A 21,685-nucleotide genomic window follows, 5' to 3' on the forward strand; every position below is an offset into this window, starting at 1 on the left:
GGTGATGTTTCTCTAGGACCTCAGAGTTCTGAGGCTGGGGCTGGTGCATCTTGTGTTTGCCCTGGATCTGCTGTCAGGCTTCCTTCTGGGGCGATGCTGGCTGCACAGGGCAAGCCTGAGCAGTGGTGGGCTGGAGACACAGGCAGAGCCTGGGTCTCAGGTAGAGCGGAAGTCACGGGAAGAGGAGGAGTCTCAAGCATGTTATCATAGTCTGACGTGTAAAGCCGGAGTATAAGAAGGAAAGGCCTGCCCAGAAAGATTAGTAAAGAAAAAATACTGGGGCTGGAGAGATGGCTCAGCTGTTAAGAGCAAATGACTGCTATTCCAGAGGTCCTGAGTTCAATTCCCAGCAACCATATGGTGGCTTACAAACATCTGTAATGGGATCTGATGTCTTCTTCTGGTGTGTCTGAAGACAGTGACAGAGTGACAGTGTATCACAGACGAAGGGAGAGGGAGGGAGGGAGAGAGGGAGGGAGGGACGGAGGGAGGGAGGGAGAGAGAGAGAGAGAGAGAGAGAGAGAGAGAGAGAGAGAGAGAAAGAAAGAAACAGTTTTCCAAATCTGAAATAAAATAGACCAGCACACAGAAACCTTGAAGTATTTCCAGACACCCACCTGCCAACTGACATTTAAGCAATGTCCCATCCAACAGTGGAAAGCTTTGTTTAATCTAAGCAGCTATGAACATACACGAAGCCTCATCCTCAGTCCTGTGAGCCCTGGCCCATCCCTAGAAGTACAACCCAATCTGTGTCTAGGTCTCGGCAGAACAGGGAGACACCCATAGGAGAACTGAAGACTGCATGTGTGTGGGAATTAGAGAGAAGGTGTAAAAGTATCCCATGAGCCAAAGATAAAATCGCCACAGAATTAGGATGTATTTAGAGCAAAACAAAAATGAAAGCACACCCTGCATTCAAGAGAGGGGCTCTGGGATTCTCAGTAAACAAGGGAGACCCAGCACCTGCGCTCCTACTCAAAGCTAGAGGTCCAGTACAAGCTAAGCCCCAGGAACCATCCGAATGAAGGCCGGAGCAGCGAGGCGGGAAGCTCCGAGAGGAGCAGCCAAGGGTCTTACATTCTGAGATGACAAAATGAGCCTTTCAAGCTAGCTATACTGGTCAAGAAAAAGAAGAAAGAAAACGACCATGTTGGGAATTGAAAGGTCGCCACCCCAAAGGGGCAACACAGCAGGCAATGGCCTTGTGCTGATACACTCAGCAGTGCAAAGGAAACAAACAAGTCACTGGAGAGGCAGAGACTATAAAACTAACACAAGGCAGAGCAAAAGACCAGAGCAACCTTGGGAAGAGATTAAAGTCTTAACTAAAAACACATTACAAAGTGTCATGGTAGCCGGGCGTGGTGGCGCACGCCTTTAGTCCCAGCACTCGGGAGGCAGAGGCAGGCGGATTTCTGAGTTCGAGGCCAGCCTGGTCTACAAAGTGAGTGCCAGGACAGCCAGGGCTACACAGAGAAACCCTGTCTCGAAAAAAACCAAAAAAAAAAGTGTCATGGTTTTAATATGGTTCACCCAGGGAGTGGCACTATTGGGAGGTGTGGCCTTGTTGGAGTGGGTGTGGCCTTGTGGGAGTAGGTGTGGCCCTGTTGGAGTAGGTGTTCCATTGTGGACCCTGGGCTTTAAGACCCTTGTCTTAGCGGCCTGGAAGCTAGTCTTCCACTAGCAACCTTCAGATGAAGATGTAGAACTCTCATCTCTTCATGCACCATGCCTGTCTGCATGCTACCATGCTCCTGCCCTGATGACAATAAACTGAACCTCTGAACCTGTAAGCCAGTCCCAACTAAAAGTTGTCCTTATGAGAGTTGCCTTGGTCATGGTGTCTGTTCACAGCAGTAAAACCCTAACTAAGACACAAAGAAACCACTGATTCCAGGTGGAATCACAATAAGATTCTTGGCCTTTATGGGGGAAATAGTGCCAATCTCATGATGCCTGAGAACACAAGGATGAGACATGCCTCACACCCACCTCACATCAGGAGATAAACTGCATTTCTTTTCTTTTCTTTTTTTTTTAAGATCTATTTATTTATTTATTTATTTATTTATTTATTTATTTATTTATGTATTATTTGTAAGTACACTGTAGCTGTCTTCAGACACCCCAGAAGAGGGCATCAGATCTCATTATGGATGGTTGTGAACCACCATGTGGTTGCTGGGATTTGAACTCTGGACCTTTGGAAGAGCAGTCAGTGCTCTTAACTGCTGGGCCATCTCTCCAGCCCGATAAACTGTATTTCTACAGTTGCAATCACACTTAGGCAACAGAGGGGCACCATGGTGCACACCTTTAATCTCACCATCAGGACGCATAGGCAGATCTCTATGAATTCAAGGACAGCCTTGTCTACATAGCCATCTTCAGAATAGCCAGGAATATATAGTGATATCCTGTATCAATGAATTAACAAACAAACAAACATAAAAATAAATACAAATTTACGAGTTGGAGATAAATAAACAAGTAACCAACTAAAGCATTTTACAAAGTAAATAATAGATGTACTGAAAATATGTGTAAGATACAAAGTATTTCTGGAAGAGGTTAAAGAAATCCCAGATGATTGACTAGAGAGGTGTACCATGTTCATAGACATCTGGTCCTTCCTAACAGATCTATGGGTTTAATGAAATCTGGGTTCAAATCCTAGCAGGATTTTGCTGTTAAATTTGATGGGCTGGTTCTAAAATGTCTGAGCTGCAAACCAAACCTAGGAAAGGCAAACAGGGTCAGAGAACTTCCATTATTTGACTCTAAGACCTTTGTTTATGAGGGGATCACAGAAAGCCACCAAATAAATAAATAAATAAATAAATAAATAAATAAATAAACTGGCATGGACTAGAATCCAGAATTATTCCACCCATGTGGTCAGCAGGGTATGGGTTGAAGAGGTTCAAAGGACAAAGAGATGTGTCTAAATGAGCTGGGATGACTCTGGCCATCAAAAGTTGACTCAAGATGCCCCAGAATGAAAACAGAGGCTTCCAGTCCTCTTCTGCTCCCCACTGTAAAGAAACAGACATTCCACAACCTCCCAAGACAGGACTAGCAGCCAGGCACCCAATGTTCAAACACACAAGCACTGGGGTCGGGCGTCATTTCACACTCAGAACTCAACAGGAGCCTAGGGAGTCTGTCTGGTTCTGACTTAAGTTACCAGAAAGGTCACTGAAGACAAAGAATAATGCGAGCTTTGCTGAAATTAAGGATTCCACTCAATACTGAGGAAAGTGTGGGAAGGTTTGCAGTATTGATGTTAATCATATGTATACCATCCAGGAATCACGAAGAGCGTGCACTTTAATAATATAAATCCAAACAACCCACTTGAAGAAAAATAAGCACGTGATCTGACACATCACCAAAGCCACACAGGCGCCCACACTGTCATGTCAATGCAGGTGACATGGCTCTTTCACTACAGAAAGGCAACATAGGCATGTGCTGGCATTGTGGAGAGGTGACTTTAAGCTATCGTGAGGATTGTGGCTTAGAGGAGTGATGTCCCCATGGCCTCCAGTGTCTGAGGTTGTAGAACCTCTGGGAGATAGAAAATGCCTGGAGGAAGTAGCTTTCTAAGGGGTGGGACTTGAGGGTCATAACCTGACTTCACTTCCTATCTTCCCTCTGCTTCCACTAAGATGTGAGCAGGAGCCTCATGTCCTTGCTGCTGCAGCTGAGCACAGCTCTGCCCTTCACTCCTCCCCGCCACCCCACTCCAGTGAAGGATCGTACCCTCAAACCCTGCCTGAAGCAAAGCAGCTAAGGTAGTGGGCAGAGACAGACAACAGCGCCGCTGTGAGGGAGCCCTGGGCAGCTGCCCCTCAGGAGAGCGCGTCGGGACTCAGTCCTCACAGGGAAAAGCAGAAACATTTACTCAACAGAACAGAGAACAGTTGTCTGTCCGCACAGACTTGATGTCTGGACACGTGTCTTCAGGGTCCCCAGAGTAGGGATGTGGGTCAGGACCCAGTGTGGGAGTTTGAGGGGTGTTGAAGGACTTGGTGGAAACAATTATTCTGAGGGAGGACTTAGTCAAAGTGGATAGGAAGGGAATAGGCTGAGAGAAGGCTGGGGCTCTGATGAACAAGCCTGGCCCTGGGGGATTCTGGGGACAGATGGATGCAGGCAGGGGTGAGAGGTGGGATTGGGGGTGGGAGCAGACAAGAAGGGCTCAGTGAGGTCCGGTCAGTGTTGTCTGGGGTAGGATGGGACCAAGGACATTGGCATCCTTGCTTCACTGGGGATGATGGTCAGCTGATCACCGTATCCCTGACCTCTGCCACAGCTCCTCAGAGTGGAAGTTTCCAGATCTTGACCCGTTGTTCACTCACCGGTGCACCAGGTGCAGCCCATGTCTTCTCCACATTAGAGAGGGCTGATAGCCAAGGCCCTGTGAGTGGAGACCTAATGCAATCTATAGAGACCTGTCCCTGTGTCCCCATGTCCCCGTGGAGGGTGCTGGGCAGTGCCTGGTCCTGTGTCCCTTCAGCCCCACAATGCTTTTATTTCCAGACGAATCTCTCCTGTTCCTCTCTGTATAAGCTGTGGAGAGTCATCTGGTAGGCAGGACTCTCTAGGCAGCCCAGGCCCAGGGGCTACAGTGCCTGGAGCCATGTGTGTGGCTTCATTTGTGTGACTCTAGAGAGATCAAAAGGAGCAGTTGGCGGCTTGGCTTATAGGGGACTGCAGAACCCGCTACCCACACCTGGGGTAACCAGCCACCTATAGGAGTCACAGAAGGCTGAAATTTTGGGAGAGGAAGCCTAAATCATACTGTGGTACCCCAGGGAGGTGGCTACTGTCACCTGTCAATTGCTGAGCCCAGTCCTTCCCTCCTAGAAACATTTCTGGCTAAGGAGATGGACATTTACTTGAACCACATGCTCCAGAGCACGAGAGGCGATCCAGGTCGTTAAAAACGTTTATTGAAGCTGTGGGCTGCTGACAGACTGGTGTTGGGGGCAAGCAACCAGAAGAAAGGGACAGGAAAGACAGAGTCCCAGAGGATCAGCAGGCCTCCTAGGAAGCAGGAGGAGAGGTCAAGTCACAAGGAACAAGTTGGGGGGCTACATCTTGGGTGGGGGGATTGTCTATCCCAGGTCAAAGTCAAACTAGAAAAGCTGAGAGGAGCCCCAGGACCTAAGCCAGCTGTCACCAGGAAAAGGCCCTCAGCAGCTGGACTTCTGTCCACAGCAGGCCTGTTTGGAGCAGGCAGGGCGGCACAGCAGGGACACACAGGAGGCTGGGCGGCAGCAGCTAGGCTGGCAGGAGGAAGCACAGCAGGAGGAAGTGGGCACACAGCAGGCAGGTCTGCACACAGGGCGGCACAGCAGGGACAGGCTGGAGCAGGGCTTGCAGCACACAGGAGCACAGCAGGAGGGCTGGCAGCAGGAGGAGGAGCCAGAGCAGATGGGTGTGCAGCACACAGGCTTGCAGCAGACAGGTGTGCAGCAGACAGGTGTGCAGCAGACAGGTACACAGCAGGGCTGCTGGCATGGGGAGCATGTGCAGCAAGCTGGCTGGCAGCTAGACTGCTGGCAGCATGAGGGTGTGCAGCAGGAAGATTGGCAGCAGGGGCTGGACACATAGCTCACTGGAGTGCAGATGAGGGTCAGGCAGGGGGCTGGGGCACAGCAGCTGGGCTGGCAGCAGCTGGGGACACAGCAGCTGGGCTGGCAGCAGCTGGGGACACAGCAGCTGGGGGCACAGCAACTGGGGACACAGCAGCTTGGCTGGCAGCAGCTGGGGGCACAGCAGCAGGGCTCACAGCAGCTCTCTGGGCAGTCATCCACCTGCCAGGAGGAGTTGGTGCGAGTGTCAGAGCAGACGGACATGGTGGAGGCAGCCATGGCGGGGTAGGCTGGAGGAGGGTGAGTGTGTGTTGAGTGAATGTGCGTGAGTGTGTGTCAGGGTGTAGGACACGCTGCCTTTATACTCCTCCCTGGCCCAACCTGTGAGCACTCCTTCCTGGTTGCTGTTGGCCCTGTTCCTGTTTATATTTTCCTAGTGGCTGCACGTGTTGCTGGGGCCCTGCCTCGTGTTTAGTCTCATACGGACATCTTGTGTGCTTGTTGATCACGTGGGCTTCCTTCCTGGCTTGTTTTGGAGGAAGGCAGGACTCATCTGAGGTACTGATGTTGATGGAGGGACATGTGGCCATGGATTACTCCTGGCCCTGGGCCTCTTGGGCTGGGTCCTGACTCTGTCCTTCTGTGGTGGTTAGTGAGGGCTAGTGGGGTTTCATGGTAGCAAAACTAGGATTTCCTTGCAGGGGTGTATCAGTTTCCTCAGAGTGTGCAGCCAGGTACCCCAAGGGTATGGCTAACTGGGGTGTCACCATCGCACACCATGGAGACTGACATTCATCTTGGGTGTCAGTGCTGCTTGATCTGAGCCAAGGGGACTGCCAGGCCTCCTGGCTCCCAGGACTGTCAGCATTGTTGGCTCTGTGGCTTGTCCCTCACCTCTGCTTTCCCCCTGTAGGTTGAGTCCAAATCATTCTTCTTATTATAAGGACACTGGGGGAATGTAGCCCACCTAGTGGCCTGCCATTCCTTGGTCATCTACGAAGACTCTACTGTCAAATATAGTCACCCGTGCAGGGCCAAGAACTCATACCCAGCATCTCTGGAGGGTTCGCACTTCAGGCCATCAGGAACCCCTGCCTGGGACCAGGCCAGCACCCCACCCCCACGCCTGTCTCCAAACCCAGATACTCCTGCAGGCCGTTGCTTTCTCTCAGGACTGGCTTCACCACATACAGCAGTTGACACCCGTGTCACAAGGCTTAGGAAAGGCCTCACAACCATCAGCCCTGACTTCCTGTGACCTTAACTCTTGAGAAGAGGCCTTACTTGACTTGTACAACATCACTCATGGGCGCCTGTCTTTCTCCCAGTCAAATAGGGGCTCGTGTTGGACCACAGTCTTGTGCACGGTGTGGCCTGTAGGCTCTGCTGGCTGAGCTGCCATTCCCCTTCTGTTGCTAGCACATGCCAGGAGATTCTGGGAAATTTCAAATAGCCAGCTTCTATGGAACCACCTGCCCATCATTTATGACTCCCTCCCACCCCCGCCCCCGCCCCCAGAGCCCTATCCTCTGTTTGGGTACCATCCATGGTTCTGTGGGATCTGCCTCCGGCCCATCTGCCTGACCACTGTACACTGTGTACACTGTTGGCTAAACTATGAACTGCGTCTAAATGTAAACCCACCCCTCTCCCGTCTCTTCCTTGGTCCCTTGTTTGCCTCACATGGCCCATGGCTTGCTCTGAGCTCTTCCTACCTTGTCCGTGGCTGACCAGCCTCTGTCTGCTCCATCTCATACTCTGTTTCACTCCCAGATCAGCAGCTCTCCAGCAGGTTAGAAACCAAGGCCCCATCCTCCGTGTGCTCTACTGCAGGAGCCATGTTTCCTGAGCCTCCCAGGAAGCAGGCCAGGTTCTGTGTGACCACCGCGGGCAGGGGCACCTAGCCTTTCCTTTGTGAGTTTGCTTCCCACGGGTTCTTCGATGAAATGCCCAAGGTCATTAACTGAGAGAAAGGAAAGGTTTAATTTAGCTCATGGTTTTAGTGGAGTCAGCTCATGAGGGTCTAGCCTTGGCACTTTGGTCCTGTGGCGAGATATATACATCCTTGTCTTGGCAGTTTCCACTGTTGACTGAACTTAGCTACCATGTGGAGCATGCCCTGCCATGGTCCCTCTCACTCATGTAGGAGACAGAATCACTGTTGGTGTTATGTGTCTTCATTTTCCTCACTGGTAAAACTGGGATAGCCATGATCACTGCTCCCAAGGCTAAGTGAGGCACTAATTGACAACCTGAGTAACAGACAGAGTGTCTCCAAAGGGCAGTGACAGCATGATGTAATGGGAACACACACAGTGGTAAACTGTGGGTGAGCTCAAGAAGGCTGAGGCAAGATTTTTTAATGGCAAAAGGAGGCTTACGTAGGACATTTTAAAACACTCCCCAGCCATGAGGACAGTGGCAAAGACAGCATCATCCATCCCTGTTGTGCCAAGCTACAGCCCCCAACACTACCTGTTGTGACTGCTTCTTGCCATCCGTCAGCCATGCAAGAGGCCAGCTTCTGTGCACCATCCCAGATTTCCTGTTTATTTACTCAGGTTCGGATTCACAAACTGACACCATGGTTCTACCGTGGCTCTGACAGCCTTCATGATGTAAAATCCAAAACCACGCAGACTCTGTAAATGAGCCATCATGACTGTCCCATTGCAACGACCTAACCCCTGCCCCCGTTATGTCCTTGCTGCAGACCTTCGTCCCCTGGACATTCTGGCAGAGGTGGTCCCTTTGAATGGAGCTACAAGTGGGATCCGGATGGTGCAGGCGGAGGGTGTGCGGGGCCTCCAGTTCTCAGCCACCGAGCCCTATACCACAAGTTTCCCTGCCTCTAGAATCTTCTCCAGCTGCGATCTCTTCCCTGAAGAATTCTCCATCATCGTCACCTTGAGAGTTCCCAACCTTCCACCCAAGGTCAGTGGTAGTTTTTCTTCTGCTAAGGGTGGCCTGACTTTTTTCTTAATGTTCCCAGCATCGGCACAAAACCCTGGGCTGATCCAGGCCACAGAGAGAGAGACTTGGTCACAGGAACTTTGGGTCAGAAGGGGCTTCCTTGCTCACATCACAACCCCATCAGTGACTGGTATGCTGGCTCAGTCTGTGCTACCTGGGGCCTGATGGCTGTTGGTTCGGTCACAGGTTTGTACTGCCCTGTGGGCCAGTTGTTGAGACATGCATGGGCTTGCACAGCTGGTGGTTGACAAATAGCCAAGGGTCTGTGGAGCCCTAATGGCGAATGATATATATAGTCATGGGTTTATGTGGCTCGGTGGTTGCTGGAACATTCACAGATTTGTTCAGCCTGATGGCTGTTAGTATAGACACAGGTTTGTACTGCCCAGTGGTTGTTGGTATATGAACCGGTTTGTGCAGTCTGGTGGTTGTGGATTTCATCATGGATTTGCGTGGCTCCATGATTGTTGATATAGATCAATCTGTCTATCAATATATAGATATATTGAAAAATCAGGATAGGTTTTCAAAGCCTATGTTGTTGTTGGTAGAGTCAAGAGTTTGCACAACTCAATGGTTGTTGGCATATTGTGATGGTTGGTAGTACAGTCCTGAGTGTGTACATCTCAGTGGTTGCTAGCATAGCCATTGGTTTGCACATGCAACGGTTGTACACATCAATTGTTGGCATGGTGCCTGGCTTGGGTAGCCTAGTGGTTACTGCTCTAGCTGAGATTCTGCATAGGTCAATGGTTGCTAATCCTGTCAAGAACATTCCTGCCCCATGGTTAGTGGTACAGACACAGAGATATATAGCTTGATGTCTATACATGGTCACAGGCTGACACAGCTCCATGAGTATACTCATCTCCATGGTTACTAGAATAATCTCTGATATCTACAGCTTGATGATTTACAGTATGGTCACAGGCTTCCTTAGATCAGTGTCTGCTGGTACAGTTATAGGTGTGCACGGCTCCATGGTTTTTGGTGTGTCATGAATTTTGGCAATTGATTTTAGGATAATTTGACTACAGCATATGTCTTGTGTCCTTTGACAAATCCCATGGCCCTGCCTCGTCTCTTACTGCCAATCTCTCTGCATACCTGTGGGTCAATCTGCTTTGTACATTTCACATAAGTGGATCATTGTATCCAGACTTTCATGACTGATCGCTCAACGTATGTCCTCATGGCTTCTGCTGTGTGGTAGCATGTGCCACAGTTGCCTCCCTGTGGGTCACAGCTGAATAACTTCTGACTGTGACTGCACATTATCCACATTCTATTGACTCTCTATTGATCAGCAGCTGATGGACCCTTGGCCTGCCTCCTCTTCTGGCTTGTAAAATGCTGCTGCTGTCAACATTTATGTCCTGGCTGGAGTGAGTGTAAACTCACTCTCATTACTCCTGGGGATAAATCTATAGGTGGAATTCATGGGTCACATAGGAAGTCTGTGTCTTTAAAGGTATGGCCAGGTTATTCCCACAGTCTTGTGGTATTGGATGAGGAGTGTGGCAGGAATCTGTCTACTCTGTTAGAAAGCAAAGAGGAGGGCCAGGGTCCCAGTGTCCCCTTTGAGGGCACATCTGACTTACTTCTACTTCCTAAAGCCCCACTGCCATCCAACAGCACTTACTATAAGCTGGCACTAAACCTTTAGCACCAAGGTTATGTGACAAATTGAAGACCTGCAGCTCCCATCCATTTCTATGCATCTGGGCTCTATTGCTGGATTTTCTGAGGACTTTCTGTCCATGTCACAGGTGGTGGTCTGTACACTTGTCTTTGAGGGTTCTGTGAGAGGAACACATGCCTCAGAGTGTCTGGAGATGTGTCACCCCCTCCTCTGGTTTTCAGGAGACGTCCTGAGGGTGGGTGTGGGTTCTTCTTGGTCTGTTCCCACTGTGGTGTATATTTTCCTCCCTTGTACATCAGCTCTGCTCGGGTACCTGACCCGAGGCCTTTCTCTCGGGTCTCTCCCACTGCATAGCTTGTGCGCCTGTGCACTGTGATGGTCGAGGGTCAGTGTCACCTGACAGGGCTTGGCATCACCCAGGGAATGCACTTCTGGACATGTCAGTGAGGGTGTTTCCAGGGAGGATTGACTGGGGAGAGAGGAGCCACCATAAATGTGAGTGGCTCCATTCCATGGGCTGAAATCTTGGAATGAGTCAAACAAGAACGAGCGAGCTGAGCACTGGTGAGCACCTGTCTGCTTCCTCACTGAGGAATGATACGGCAGCTGCTCCAGGTTCACCATGCCTCTCCTGCCATGAAGGACGATGGCTTCTTCTTCTGTTGTGGATATCTCCTAATTACTTCTGGGCTGTTGACTTCTCCTGTGGATTCAATCACCTCCAGGTGGATAGAATAAGTTAAAATAAATACAAATAAACCAGAATAGGAGAAAACAAACAAACAAACAAACAAACAAAAATGCCCTCCAAAAATCCCACAAGAAACACATACAGATGCAGAAATATATTTCTGATATATGTCAGAAAGAAAAATGCCAAGACAAAGCATTGTTTGAGTAGTGTTCATGGTATTGTCATGTGTGTTCATGTGTTTGCATGTATATTGACCAGCTACTGCTAGGCACAGGGCCTGCCCATTAAGTTTGGTTTGTATATCCAGTGAGATCCTATTGGATAAAACTATTTTTTTCCTTTTTAAGTGGTTATCAGTTGGAGGTTTTTTTTTTGGGGGGGGGGGTCACGTCTACTTTCCCTGTCAGCCCTGGGACCCCGTGTAGCTTGGACTCGTGCATGCTCTGTGGATGCCACCTTACTCTCAGGGAGTTCATGTGTGCATCTTTGCTGTTGTATGTAGAAGGCCTTGCTTCCTTGGTGTCCTCCATCCCTTCTGGCTCTTACACTCTTCCTCCTTCCTCTTCTGTAGTTCCCTGAGCCCGGAGGGGAGGGATTAGATGGAGACATCCATTTAGGGATGAGTGTGCCAAGGTCTCTCACTCCCTGACATTGCCCAGCTGTGGTCTCTGGATTCATTCCCATCTGCTGCAGGAGATGCTTCTCTGATGGTGGCTGAGCAAAGCACTGATCAATGAATATAGCAGAATGTCATTAGGACTCATCTCATCGCTGTGTTCCTTTAGCAGAACAGTAGCATTTAGTTTTCCTCTAGGTCCACAGCCTATCTAGGCTCAGGTTCTCAGCCACCCAAGCATCACCATCTCATAGAACAGGCCTTAAATCCAATCAGACAGTGGTTGGTCACTCCCATAGCGTTTGGGCCACTATTACACCAGTGTATCTTGAAGGGCTTGTAGCTGGGCTGGCGTTTACTTTACTCCTCTGGTAGCATGCAGAGTACCTTCCAGTACCACGAGCACTATCCAGTAGGGTGAAGGCTCTAGGTAGGCTCAACTTCTCCTCGAGATGTCCAGTGAGTTATCTAAGTGTTGTCTTCAGCAACAGGGCCTTCCCATCAGTAGCTGGTGAGCAACCAATAGCCTTGGAAATAGTGTGGGTTATTTGGGGGTTCCCATGGGGCTCCTTTGGCCAACAACTCCTCAATTAGATGTAACCCATTCCCAGCGGGTTTCATTGGTGGCAAGAGATGCCCAGGTGGGGCTTGTCTCTCCCGTTATTTGGTGATTCTATTTACATTTCTTGCATGTATGTATATATTTTAAGAAGCTTCAACTTTGCTAGGTTTCCAGATGACTCCCCAAATGATCCTGAGTTTTAGTTGTCCCTCCTTGTGTCCCCTGTCTTACTGCGTCTCCCATTCTCTGTTTATGAATTCTCCTGTTCTTTCTCCTCCTGTCCATCCATAACTATAGATTCTATTTCCCCGTCTGTGGGATATCCTTACCTCCCAATTCCTCGCCCTGTGCATAACCTCTGCGGTGATCATGGGTTTTACCCTGCTTATTGAAGACTTAACAGCTCACATCCACGCAGAAGTGGGTGCATATCATACTTGTCATTTGGATCTGCGTTACTTCATTCAGGATGATTTTTCCTCCTATCCATCAATTTACCTGCCAATCTTGTAGTTTCATTTTTTTTAACAGCCGAGTAATATTCCATTGTGTAGATATACCACATTAACAAAAAAATCCATTCATCCCCTGATAGACTTCTAAGCTGCTTCCAATTTGGGGCTATTATGAACAGAGCAACAGTGAATCTGGGTGAGCAAGTGTCTCTGTAGGGGATGAAGCATCCTTTAGGCAGATGCCCAAGAGTGGTCTAGCTGGACCTTGAGGTAGATCTATTCCCAGCTCCCTGCGGAACTGTCACCCTGATTTCCATAGTAGCTGTACAAGTCTGCACCCACACTATAAATGAGTAAGTGTTTTTCCTCCCCCCACATTCTCACCAGCATGAGCTGTCACCTGTTTTATTGATCTTGGCCATTTTGACAGGTGTAAGATGGACTCTCAAAGCTGTTTTGATTTGCGTTTCCCTGATGACTCGGGGTGTTGAACTTTTCTAAATGTTTTTCAGCCACTTGTGTTTCATCTCCTAGAGCTTCTGTTTAGATCTATACATGTTATACATTTTAGATACTAGCCCTCAATTGCATGTGTAGCTGGTAAAATCTCTTCCTATTCGGTACCCTGCCTCTTTTTTCTGAAGGATGCGTCTGCTCACGGCGGAGCCTCTTGGTTTTGCTTATCGAGATGCCTCTATTTTGCCTTAGCTTCTGAAATGGTTTTACTGTGTGTATAAGTCTCACCCACTGCCTCTGGCCTCCTGGTATCAGGCCAAGGCTAGCCATTGCTTTTCTGAGAGTCCCCTTTGCAGCTTTCAAGATCTTCCCCTGGGTTTGGGCTCAGCTTTCTCATTGTAACACCTGGCTTGCAGATCTACCCAGTGGGCTCCATCTCATCAGCTGAACTCCCTGGGTGTGAAGATCAATGTCTTTCAATAAACCTGATAATTTTCAGCCTTTGTTTGAAATGGAACTTCTCCATCTGACTGCATGAGGTAGCAGTTAGGCCTGGTTCTGCCTCTGAGCCCCAGGCTCCCAGAAAAAAGACTCAGACTCAAAATATATTTACAAATACCTTGGCCATATAGCTAGACTCTACTCTGATTAGATCATAACTAAAGACAACACATGTATTTTAACCTACATTCTGCCATGTGGCTGGCATGTTACCTGTCCTTGGGTAAACTGTGTCTGTCTCCTCACATCTTCAGGGCTCTATCCCAGAATCCTTTCTCTCGCCTGGATATCTCACCTTTATTTTCTGCCTAAGCTATAGGCCATAGGCTTTTTAATTGACAGGTGGCACGCCCATGCAATACACAAGATATTCTCTCTGCAGCACAGAGGGTCCTAGCACACCATCTCACTCCACCATTAGAACCACAGAGGTTCCAAGCCCTGTCACTCACCCATCCCAGCCAGTGCCAGATATAGTGAGAAGCTGTTTGGAGACTCTGCAGCCCAGAGTATCCCCAAGGATGTGCCTTGACCCTCAGAAATGTGGCGGAGTATAGGGACCATGGAAAGATGAGTAACCAGAACTCTAGGTGTTCCCCAGGCTTGGAGCTGAGCTTAGCATGAGTAGCTTCACAGGCCAAGGCTCTAGTGAATAACTTGTCCTTGCACCGTGTCTGCATCCTTTAGCAAAGTTGTGTTGAGTGAAGGAACTCCCAATGTCCATGGGGCCACAGGAGCTCTGAAAACCTGAGAACAGGAGAGGCTGCCAGAGTTCAGAGGAGGCAAAGGATGCATACACATTATGGGCACTGCTGGGGGATCCCAAGGAGCTCAACATGGAATGTGCCAGAAAGCCTCCACCTCACTGTCTCTGCTGAGATCTTTCTCACACCCTCTGTGAGCTAACCTCAGCTCCAGGCAGACTCCCAGGGGCCTGTCACGGGCATGAAGGTATCCTCGAGTTCCCACTGACAATTGGAGGCATCCCTAGACAGCAAGTCTTACACAACAATTTAGGAGCACAAGCCCCCATCCTCAAAGCCTGGGTGCCCCCGCTCTGTCTCTGCTCGGCCAGAGAAGCTGCCTCAAGAACTAAGACTTCTGAGAGAAGGACGGTGGCTGCCACCTCTAGAATGTCACCTGGCTACTGCCATCCCTGCCTCTCATGTAATCTGAGTGTCTCAGTGCAATCTCCCCCAGGGATTAAAAAAGAGCTCCAGAGCCTCACCAGATTGCAGTATTTGTTGACAGCCACAGGCTGACTCCAAACACAATAAGGAAAAGGAAGCCAGGAGCTGAGGCACAACACAATACAAGCAGCCCAGGAGTATAAAGGCAGCCACCAGAACACCTCACACACACACACACACATTCACTCAACACACGCTCACCCTCCTCCAGCCAAACCCGCCATGGCTGCCTCCACCATGTCTGTTTGCTCTGATGCTCGCACCAACTCCTCCTGGCAGGTGGATGACTGCCCAGAGAGCTGCTGTGAGCCCTGTTGCTGTGCCCCCAGCTGCTGCCAGCCAAGCTGCTGCCAGCCCAGCTGCTGTGCCCCCGGCTGCTGCCAGCCCAGCTGCTGTGCCCCAGCCCCCTGCCTGACCCTCATCTGTACCCCAGTGAGCTGTGTGTCCAGCCCCTGCTGCCAGTCTTCCTGCTGCACACCCTCATGCTGCCAGCAGTCTAGCTGCCAGCCAGCTTGCTGCACCTGCTCCCCATGCCAGCAGCCCTGCTGTGTACCTGTCTGCTGCACACCTGTCTGCTGCACACCTGTCTGCTGCAAGCCTGTGTGCTGCACACCCATCTGCTCTGGCTCCTCCTCCTGCTGCCAGCCCTCCTGCTGTGCTCCTGTGTGCTGCAAGCCCTGCTCCAGCCTGTCCCTGCTGTGCCGCCCTGTGTGCAGACCTGCCTGCTGTGTGCCCACCTCCTCCTGCTGTGCCTCCTCCTGCCAGCCCAGCTGCTGCCGCCCAGCCTCCTGTGTGTCCCTGCTGTGCCGCCCTGCCTGCTCCAAACAGGCCTGCTGTGGACAGAAGTCCAGCTGCTGAGGGCCTTTCCCATGCTTTAGAATCCCCCAGGTGCAGGTCTGATACCCTCAGAGTCTTGAGCCAAGAGGGCCTGTTCTCACAACTGGGTTCAGCCTCATACCCATGTCTCCCTGCTCAGCTCTGAGTTTCCCACACTTTTTGTCAGGTCTGATGGTGGCTATTATTCTGTGATCAGCTGACAAGCTGTGAGTCCTGCAAACCTTCTGAGGCCTCCCCAGAATATCTGGCCACACATGGGAAAAGGCTTCATGTGGCATGAGTTACTCCCTCTGGGACCCTGTCCTTAAGCTGCATCCAATGTTGCCTTTCCACTGGCTATTTGGTTCTCCTCTCTGTGTGTGGCCAGCTCTTCGGAAGTAATCCCTACCCAACAGAATTCAGGGAGACACTTTCTGGGCTACTAGACACTTGCCACAGTTAGGCCAGCCAGGCTCTGCCGAGGCCTGACACCCTGCTCAGTGTTCCTGTCCCCCTGTGCAGACCTCAGAGCTAAGTTGACCTTGGGTCTCCTTCTCTGTGACTTCCGTCATCCACTCAGCATCCCTCCCTGTCCTCACTGCCCTCTACTCAGTATCTTGTGAAATAAAACGAGATTCTCAGAAGAACTTGTAGCACTGGTCTGGTTCTGTAAGCTTCTGCATCTATTCGCTTTCCAATTTGATCGGTCGCTTCTACATTGGTCATTTCTGGGATTCAATTCTGTTTCTAGAAGTTTCTACCTGTTCTCATTCCTGGTGGCCTATCTCCTTGTGCACCTCGTCCTTTCTGGCTGAATCATGGTGCTGACAGCACAGGTGGAGACCTTGGATGAATTGCTGGAAGCACAGGGGTCGTGGCCAGCTTTGTTAGATTTGCTACTGGCTCCCACGCAGCACCCAGAACACACGAGGTTGGAGACTAGTGAGATCGTCAGTGGGCTACTGCGGTCATCACGGGGCTGCGGCACTCAGGAAAATGCTGCTAACTGGAGATTGATTCCCAGATCCTACAAGATAGCAAGAGAAAACCGACTTCAGCCAGTTGTCTTCTGACATCCACAGGTACACAACACACACACACATTCACAATCACACTTACAAATACTTATATACACAACAAAGTCACACACAGACTCACACACACATACAAACACTTATACACACAACAAATATGCATACACTCATATACACTCATGCACACAAAACACACACATTCACACTCACACAGAAACACTTAAATGCACAACAAATATGCACACACTCACACACATACACTCATATACACACACAAACACACACAGATTCACACACACAGACACACATAGATTCACACACACAGTCATACATACAAACACTCACACATAGACAAACATACACACCACACTCATAATCATATAGCCACACATACACATATACATTCACAAACCCACACTCACACACATAAAACACACACACAAATATTCATACACACAAATATATATACACAATACAAACATATACAAACACAGACTTACACACACATAAATACACATAAACACTCATATACACACAAAAAATACACACTCACACAAACATACAAACACACACTCACACAAACACACAAACCATACATACACTCACACACACATTCACATATACAATCATACATACAGTCACACACATACAAACACAGACCTACACAAACATAAACACACATTTAACACATTCACACACACACTCACATATACACATATACATACACACAACCATTCATATGCATACTCACACACAAACGCATACACAAATATTCACATACCCACACTTACATACGCACACACACTCATACATATACACAAACACACAAATATACAAATACACATACACTCATACATACTTACATCTACAAAAACTCATATGTAAACACATACACAAAGACACACACAAACACATACACAAGACAAACACACACACAAACGCTCACATACATAAAGACAAACACACACACACAAATAAATCAAATCATTTTTTTAAAGACATGAGTTTGCCAACAGAATGGGAATTATGGGAGTTATGGGAATCGATGGGCAGATGGCTCAGTGCTCCAGCAGTCCTGGTCCCCACTGGCTGCTGTGGTATATTGTTGCGGCCTACCCGCAGTCCACAACACGAACGGTTCAACTGAGAATGGCAGTTCGAGCTGAAAAGAGAGGAATCTAGACGGGGCGGAAGAAAGAATGGAGCTAAGACAAATCCTGATCAAAGCTCAATTTTACTATTTCCAGACACTCAGTTATAAAGGAAGGGGGAGGGAACCCAATATCCCGCCAAGTAACTCAGGGTCCAGTAGCAGGACGAACACGTGTGTGCCTCCAGGCAGCAAAGGCAGGTTGCAGCAGTAGGCGTGGCAGGACGAATGAGCCGGTAGCTCCACCCTTGAGCAAGCAGGTTCCAGGCTGGGGGAAGGGAGGCCACAGTATATCTTGCTGGTCCTTACCTGAAGCAACAGCCCCTTGCAGCCTTTCAATAAACATGGACCCGGTCAAGTTCCTTCCAAGTTCCAGTGCCTACTTGGAGGCCAGAAGGCCAGGCAATGGGTCCCACCTGAGTCCTTTCTTTGCCCAGCACCTGGATCTGTTCTGAGGACTGAACCTGCTACCCTGAGAGTGGTCGACCACGTGTTCAGATTCCACATGAGCCTTCATTTGCCTCGTGGGGCTGGGCAGGGCAGTTCTCTTGTCCTTGACACCATGAGTCATCTCTGAGAGTCTCCCACTGATTCTGGCCTTGAAAGATGGCCGTTCCCTCCTTGGAGAGTTCTGGAAATGAAACTCCCTTCAGCAATATGAGTTAGAACAGTTAGGGAGTATGGGGTGCAGGAACCCCATTTCTAGATGGGTGAAGCAGCCATGGTCAGGGAGGCCCTGTGCCCATGCAACATCCTGGAAGCTGTCTCTTACTCTGACTGAGTGACTGTGTGGGACATGGTCTCTGCTGCAGGCTTTACTCTGAGCTGTGAGTTCAAATTGAGTTTTCAGCTGTTGAAGTTGAGTGTTTTGGGGAGTTCCTGAGTGAGACAGGCTGGTTCGGCTCTGCCACCTTACGGGATGCTCTGCCTTTGCTCACCTGGGTACCTGACATGCTCTCACAGAACTATCCAGCAGATCCAGCCCACGCGTGGACCAGGTTGAAAATAGAAACACAAACAGGTAGAAATGATTTAATTACTAGGTATTCTGCCTAGTGCTGTTAGAATGTGGCTGGACGGTGTCCCCAGAGTCTCTTTGGAGCCTGGTTCTCGATGGGGTGGTACCTAGAGGTGGGACATAGTGAAGGTCAGGACTAACACCTTCTCACCTCAGGGGTTCCCCTCTCCTCTGTGACCTCCTTCCAGGCCACCATCCCCCATGGTATCATGCAGTTGGTAGGAGACTATGACAGAACTGGGACCATATTGCTGCGCTTTCAGCCTCCTGAGCCATGAACCTCTTTTCTTCATAATCACCTAGCCTTGGGTGTTTCGTTATAGGAACAGAAAATATGCTGACACACTATATCTAAGAGGCAATCTCTTCACTGGGTTGAATGTCATAGGTTTCTGTCGTAGGTTGAATGTCATGTTATCAGGGGGCATAATGTTAGAGCCCACTATTGTCAACAGCCAGGACGATTCACACCACACTGTGTAATTGATCTGAATGTCACACTTATAGCCAGTCTCATTGCTAATTCACCCATCACACCCTCGGGTTGTGGGAGGGGCGCTGACAGTGTGGACTCAGCCCAGAGCTCATAGCTGCCAAACACAGGGCTCTTCTGGCTGCTAATTGAAAACCTCCCAACACCTGTCCAGAGTGGACACTCAGACCCAGCCTTTAACTACATGAGCATATTGTACATATATAGTATCTCCTTTCCCACCCTTCTCTCCCCCTCTACCTCCAACTTTGTTCCCCAAATAGTTTCAATAGTTCCACAGGTACATAATTTTCCGTAACTATACAAAATCTAGGAACCTCAAATGGGATAAAGTTTTACAATATTCATCTCTCTGAGAATTGACTGGGTTTCCTTATATGACTGTCCCCGTGACAGCTATTTCCTTGAAAACAACATGACTTTCTTTGCTTTTTGGATAGAAGCTCGGCTGTGCACACTCGCACACACACTCTATCCATGTCTGTTGATGGGCACATAGGCTGCCAGGAATGCTGTAGAACACACCGATGTACAGCTGCCTCTATGGCCTGTGACCCGGAGCCCTTCAGAGACCAATGTTCTTATTCACAGGTGTTCAGCCCTTAGGCACTCAGTTAAGACAGTGTCCCCTGTAAATTAAAAGAAGATTTTTAAATTGTGTGTGTGTGTGTGTGTGTGTATTTATGCACATGAGTATAATCCAGAACAGAATGCTGGATCCACTGGGGGTGGAATTTCAGACCAGCGTAATCACCTAATGGCAGTGCTGGGAACCGAACCCAGGTCTCTAGAAGAACAGACAGCCATCCTTCCACCTCTATAACCATTATTTCTTGTCTTGGTTGCTTTTCTATTGTCATGACAAAACACTGTGGCCAAGACAACTTATAAAAGGAAGCATTTAATTCGGGGTCTCACAGTTCCAGAAGTCTGTGACTACTGTAGAGGGAGCCATGCCAACAGGCACACAGGCAGGCAAACATGGTGCCGAAGCAGTAGCTGAGAGCTTATGCCTCAGTGCACAAGCATGGTGCAGAGAGAGCTAACTGGGAATAACATGGGCTTTGGAAATCCCAAAGCTCAGCCCAGTAGCACACCGTGACCTTCAGCCAGACCACGCCCCCTGATCCTTCCCAAACAGTCCACCAGGAGACCAAACATTCAGACACATGAGTCTGTGGGAGTCATTCTCTTTTAAGCCACCTCAGCTCTTGGTGATTATTTTTGTCCTGGTTGTGCTTTCTCTCTCCCTTGTGACTGAGTTGGCCATGCTTGGTCACAGTGAGGCACCTACTCTTGTTTATTATCTTTTTTCCTTCTGTGTCTGGAGGAACCTGATGTGTTTATCCTTGAAGCCATCCAGTGGAGGTTCTGTGGTGCTAATTTGTTTTTCCCTTCCTCCAAAGGGAATTTTAAACCCAGCTGCTTAGGGTTACATTTCCTTGGGGCACTTCCTGCCTTCTCATGTTGTAATACAGGGAATCATGGTGTGTCTTACTGTGCAGCCAGGAATAGGCTGCTAACCCTCTCTGTGCCAGGTTCTCTTTATCTGTCTAAATGTAACTTAATCTAGAAGGTGATATGACTGAATAGATATTTAGTTGATTACTTTAGCTTTAACAACTTAAGGGTGTGTGTGTGTGTGTTCTCATTGGAAGGCCTTCAGTTCATTATGGTGGATAAAAGAGTAGTACAAACCTGGAGTTGCTCACAGCAGCAGACATGTATTGCACAGGCTCTTCACACTTCCTCACCAGGAAGCACAGAACTCAGGACCAAAGCAGAACCCATCTAGACCCCTCAAGCCCCACCCTGCTCTCTAAGTCTGACTGCTAGATCTGGTTTCCAGTAGGTTTTACAACCTTCCCAAAAAACGGCACTGCCAGCTGGGGATCAAATGTTCAAACACAGGAGCCCAAGGAGGCCATTCCTGTCAGGGCCATTTCACCCCTGGTCCCCACAGGCTCATGGCCAACCCCCAAAGCAAAATACACAGAGTAAAAATTCAAATCTCCCCATAGTGTCTTGAAATAAAAGTCCAAAGTCTCCTTTGAAATGGAATTTGCAGGAAATATTAAGAAATGAACCTGCCAGCTCTCCGTGGGGCCAGACCACACTCTTGCACTCCTGTCGCCATCAACTCTCTCCAGCTAGCCCCTGCAGCATCTTGCTCACTTGTCCCAGGAGCCACTAGTATTTCCTCAGCCATAAATCCATGTAGTCGGTGATACCACATTCCAATAACTAAATGAAACGCCAACCTGTGGTTACATATCACAATGCCCAGTAACTCGGTAAAATCACGACTCTTAAAGCTTAATTAACCAATCAAATTTATGTATCAATAATATCACAGTTTACAAGATGCCAATACAATAAATTCAGAGCCAATTGATAATGATAAAAGCTTTATCCCAATTAATTTAACCTTAAGATACCACACTACTTGTGCCTGGCAAACACCATGCAGGTTCACGGC

The 21,685-nt window shown here is 49.0% G+C and overlaps 3 protein-coding genes across 10 annotated transcripts in view; 2 read left to right on the forward strand and 1 right to left on the reverse strand.

The window, feature by feature from the left end:
- Tspear (thrombospondin type laminin G domain and EAR repeats) overlaps positions 1-21,685 on the forward strand; it is a 205,471-nt gene that overhangs the window by 139,266 nt on the left and 44,520 nt on the right. The window contains exon 2 of the mRNA XM_021174552.2: positions 8,320-8,540. Coding sequence (XP_021030211.1) covers positions 8,320-8,540 — 221 coding nt within the window. The remainder of the gene's footprint in view (positions 1-8,319; positions 8,541-21,685) is intronic.
- LOC110303474 (uncharacterized) lies at positions 5,205-5,885 on the reverse strand. 7 transcript variants are annotated; one of them, XM_021174576.2, is made up of 2 exons: positions 5,765-5,885; positions 5,205-5,659 (listed from the first exon to the last, which is right to left on the reverse strand). In XM_021174576.2, exons 1-2 carry the CDS (start codon positions 5,883-5,885, stop codon positions 5,205-5,207), a joined length of 576 nt encoding a protein of 191 aa, XP_021030235.1. The 7 variants fall into 7 exon arrangements, with proteins under 7 accessions (XP_021030235.1, XP_021030234.1, XP_085699067.1 ...); XM_021174575.2 differs by having other exon boundaries at positions 5,205-5,708; positions 5,757-5,885; XM_085842941.1 differs by having other exon boundaries at positions 5,750-5,885.
- LOC110303470 (uncharacterized) lies at positions 14,918-15,553 on the forward strand. Of its 2 annotated transcripts, XM_021174569.2 has the most exons (2): positions 14,918-15,038; positions 15,099-15,553. In XM_021174569.2, the coding sequence occupies exons 1-2, from the start codon at positions 14,918-14,920 to the stop codon at positions 15,551-15,553; spliced, it is 576 nt and encodes a 191-aa protein (XP_021030228.2). The 2 variants fall into 2 exon arrangements, with proteins under 2 accessions (XP_021030228.2, XP_021030227.2); XM_021174568.2 differs by having other exon boundaries at positions 14,918-15,553.

The sequence above is a fragment of the Mus caroli genome, unplaced genomic scaffold, assembly GCF_978045245.1.
Source record: "Mus caroli unplaced genomic scaffold, Mus_caroli_1 scaffold_9, whole genome shotgun sequence".
NCBI lineage: Eukaryota > Metazoa > Chordata > Mammalia > Rodentia > Muridae > Mus > Mus caroli.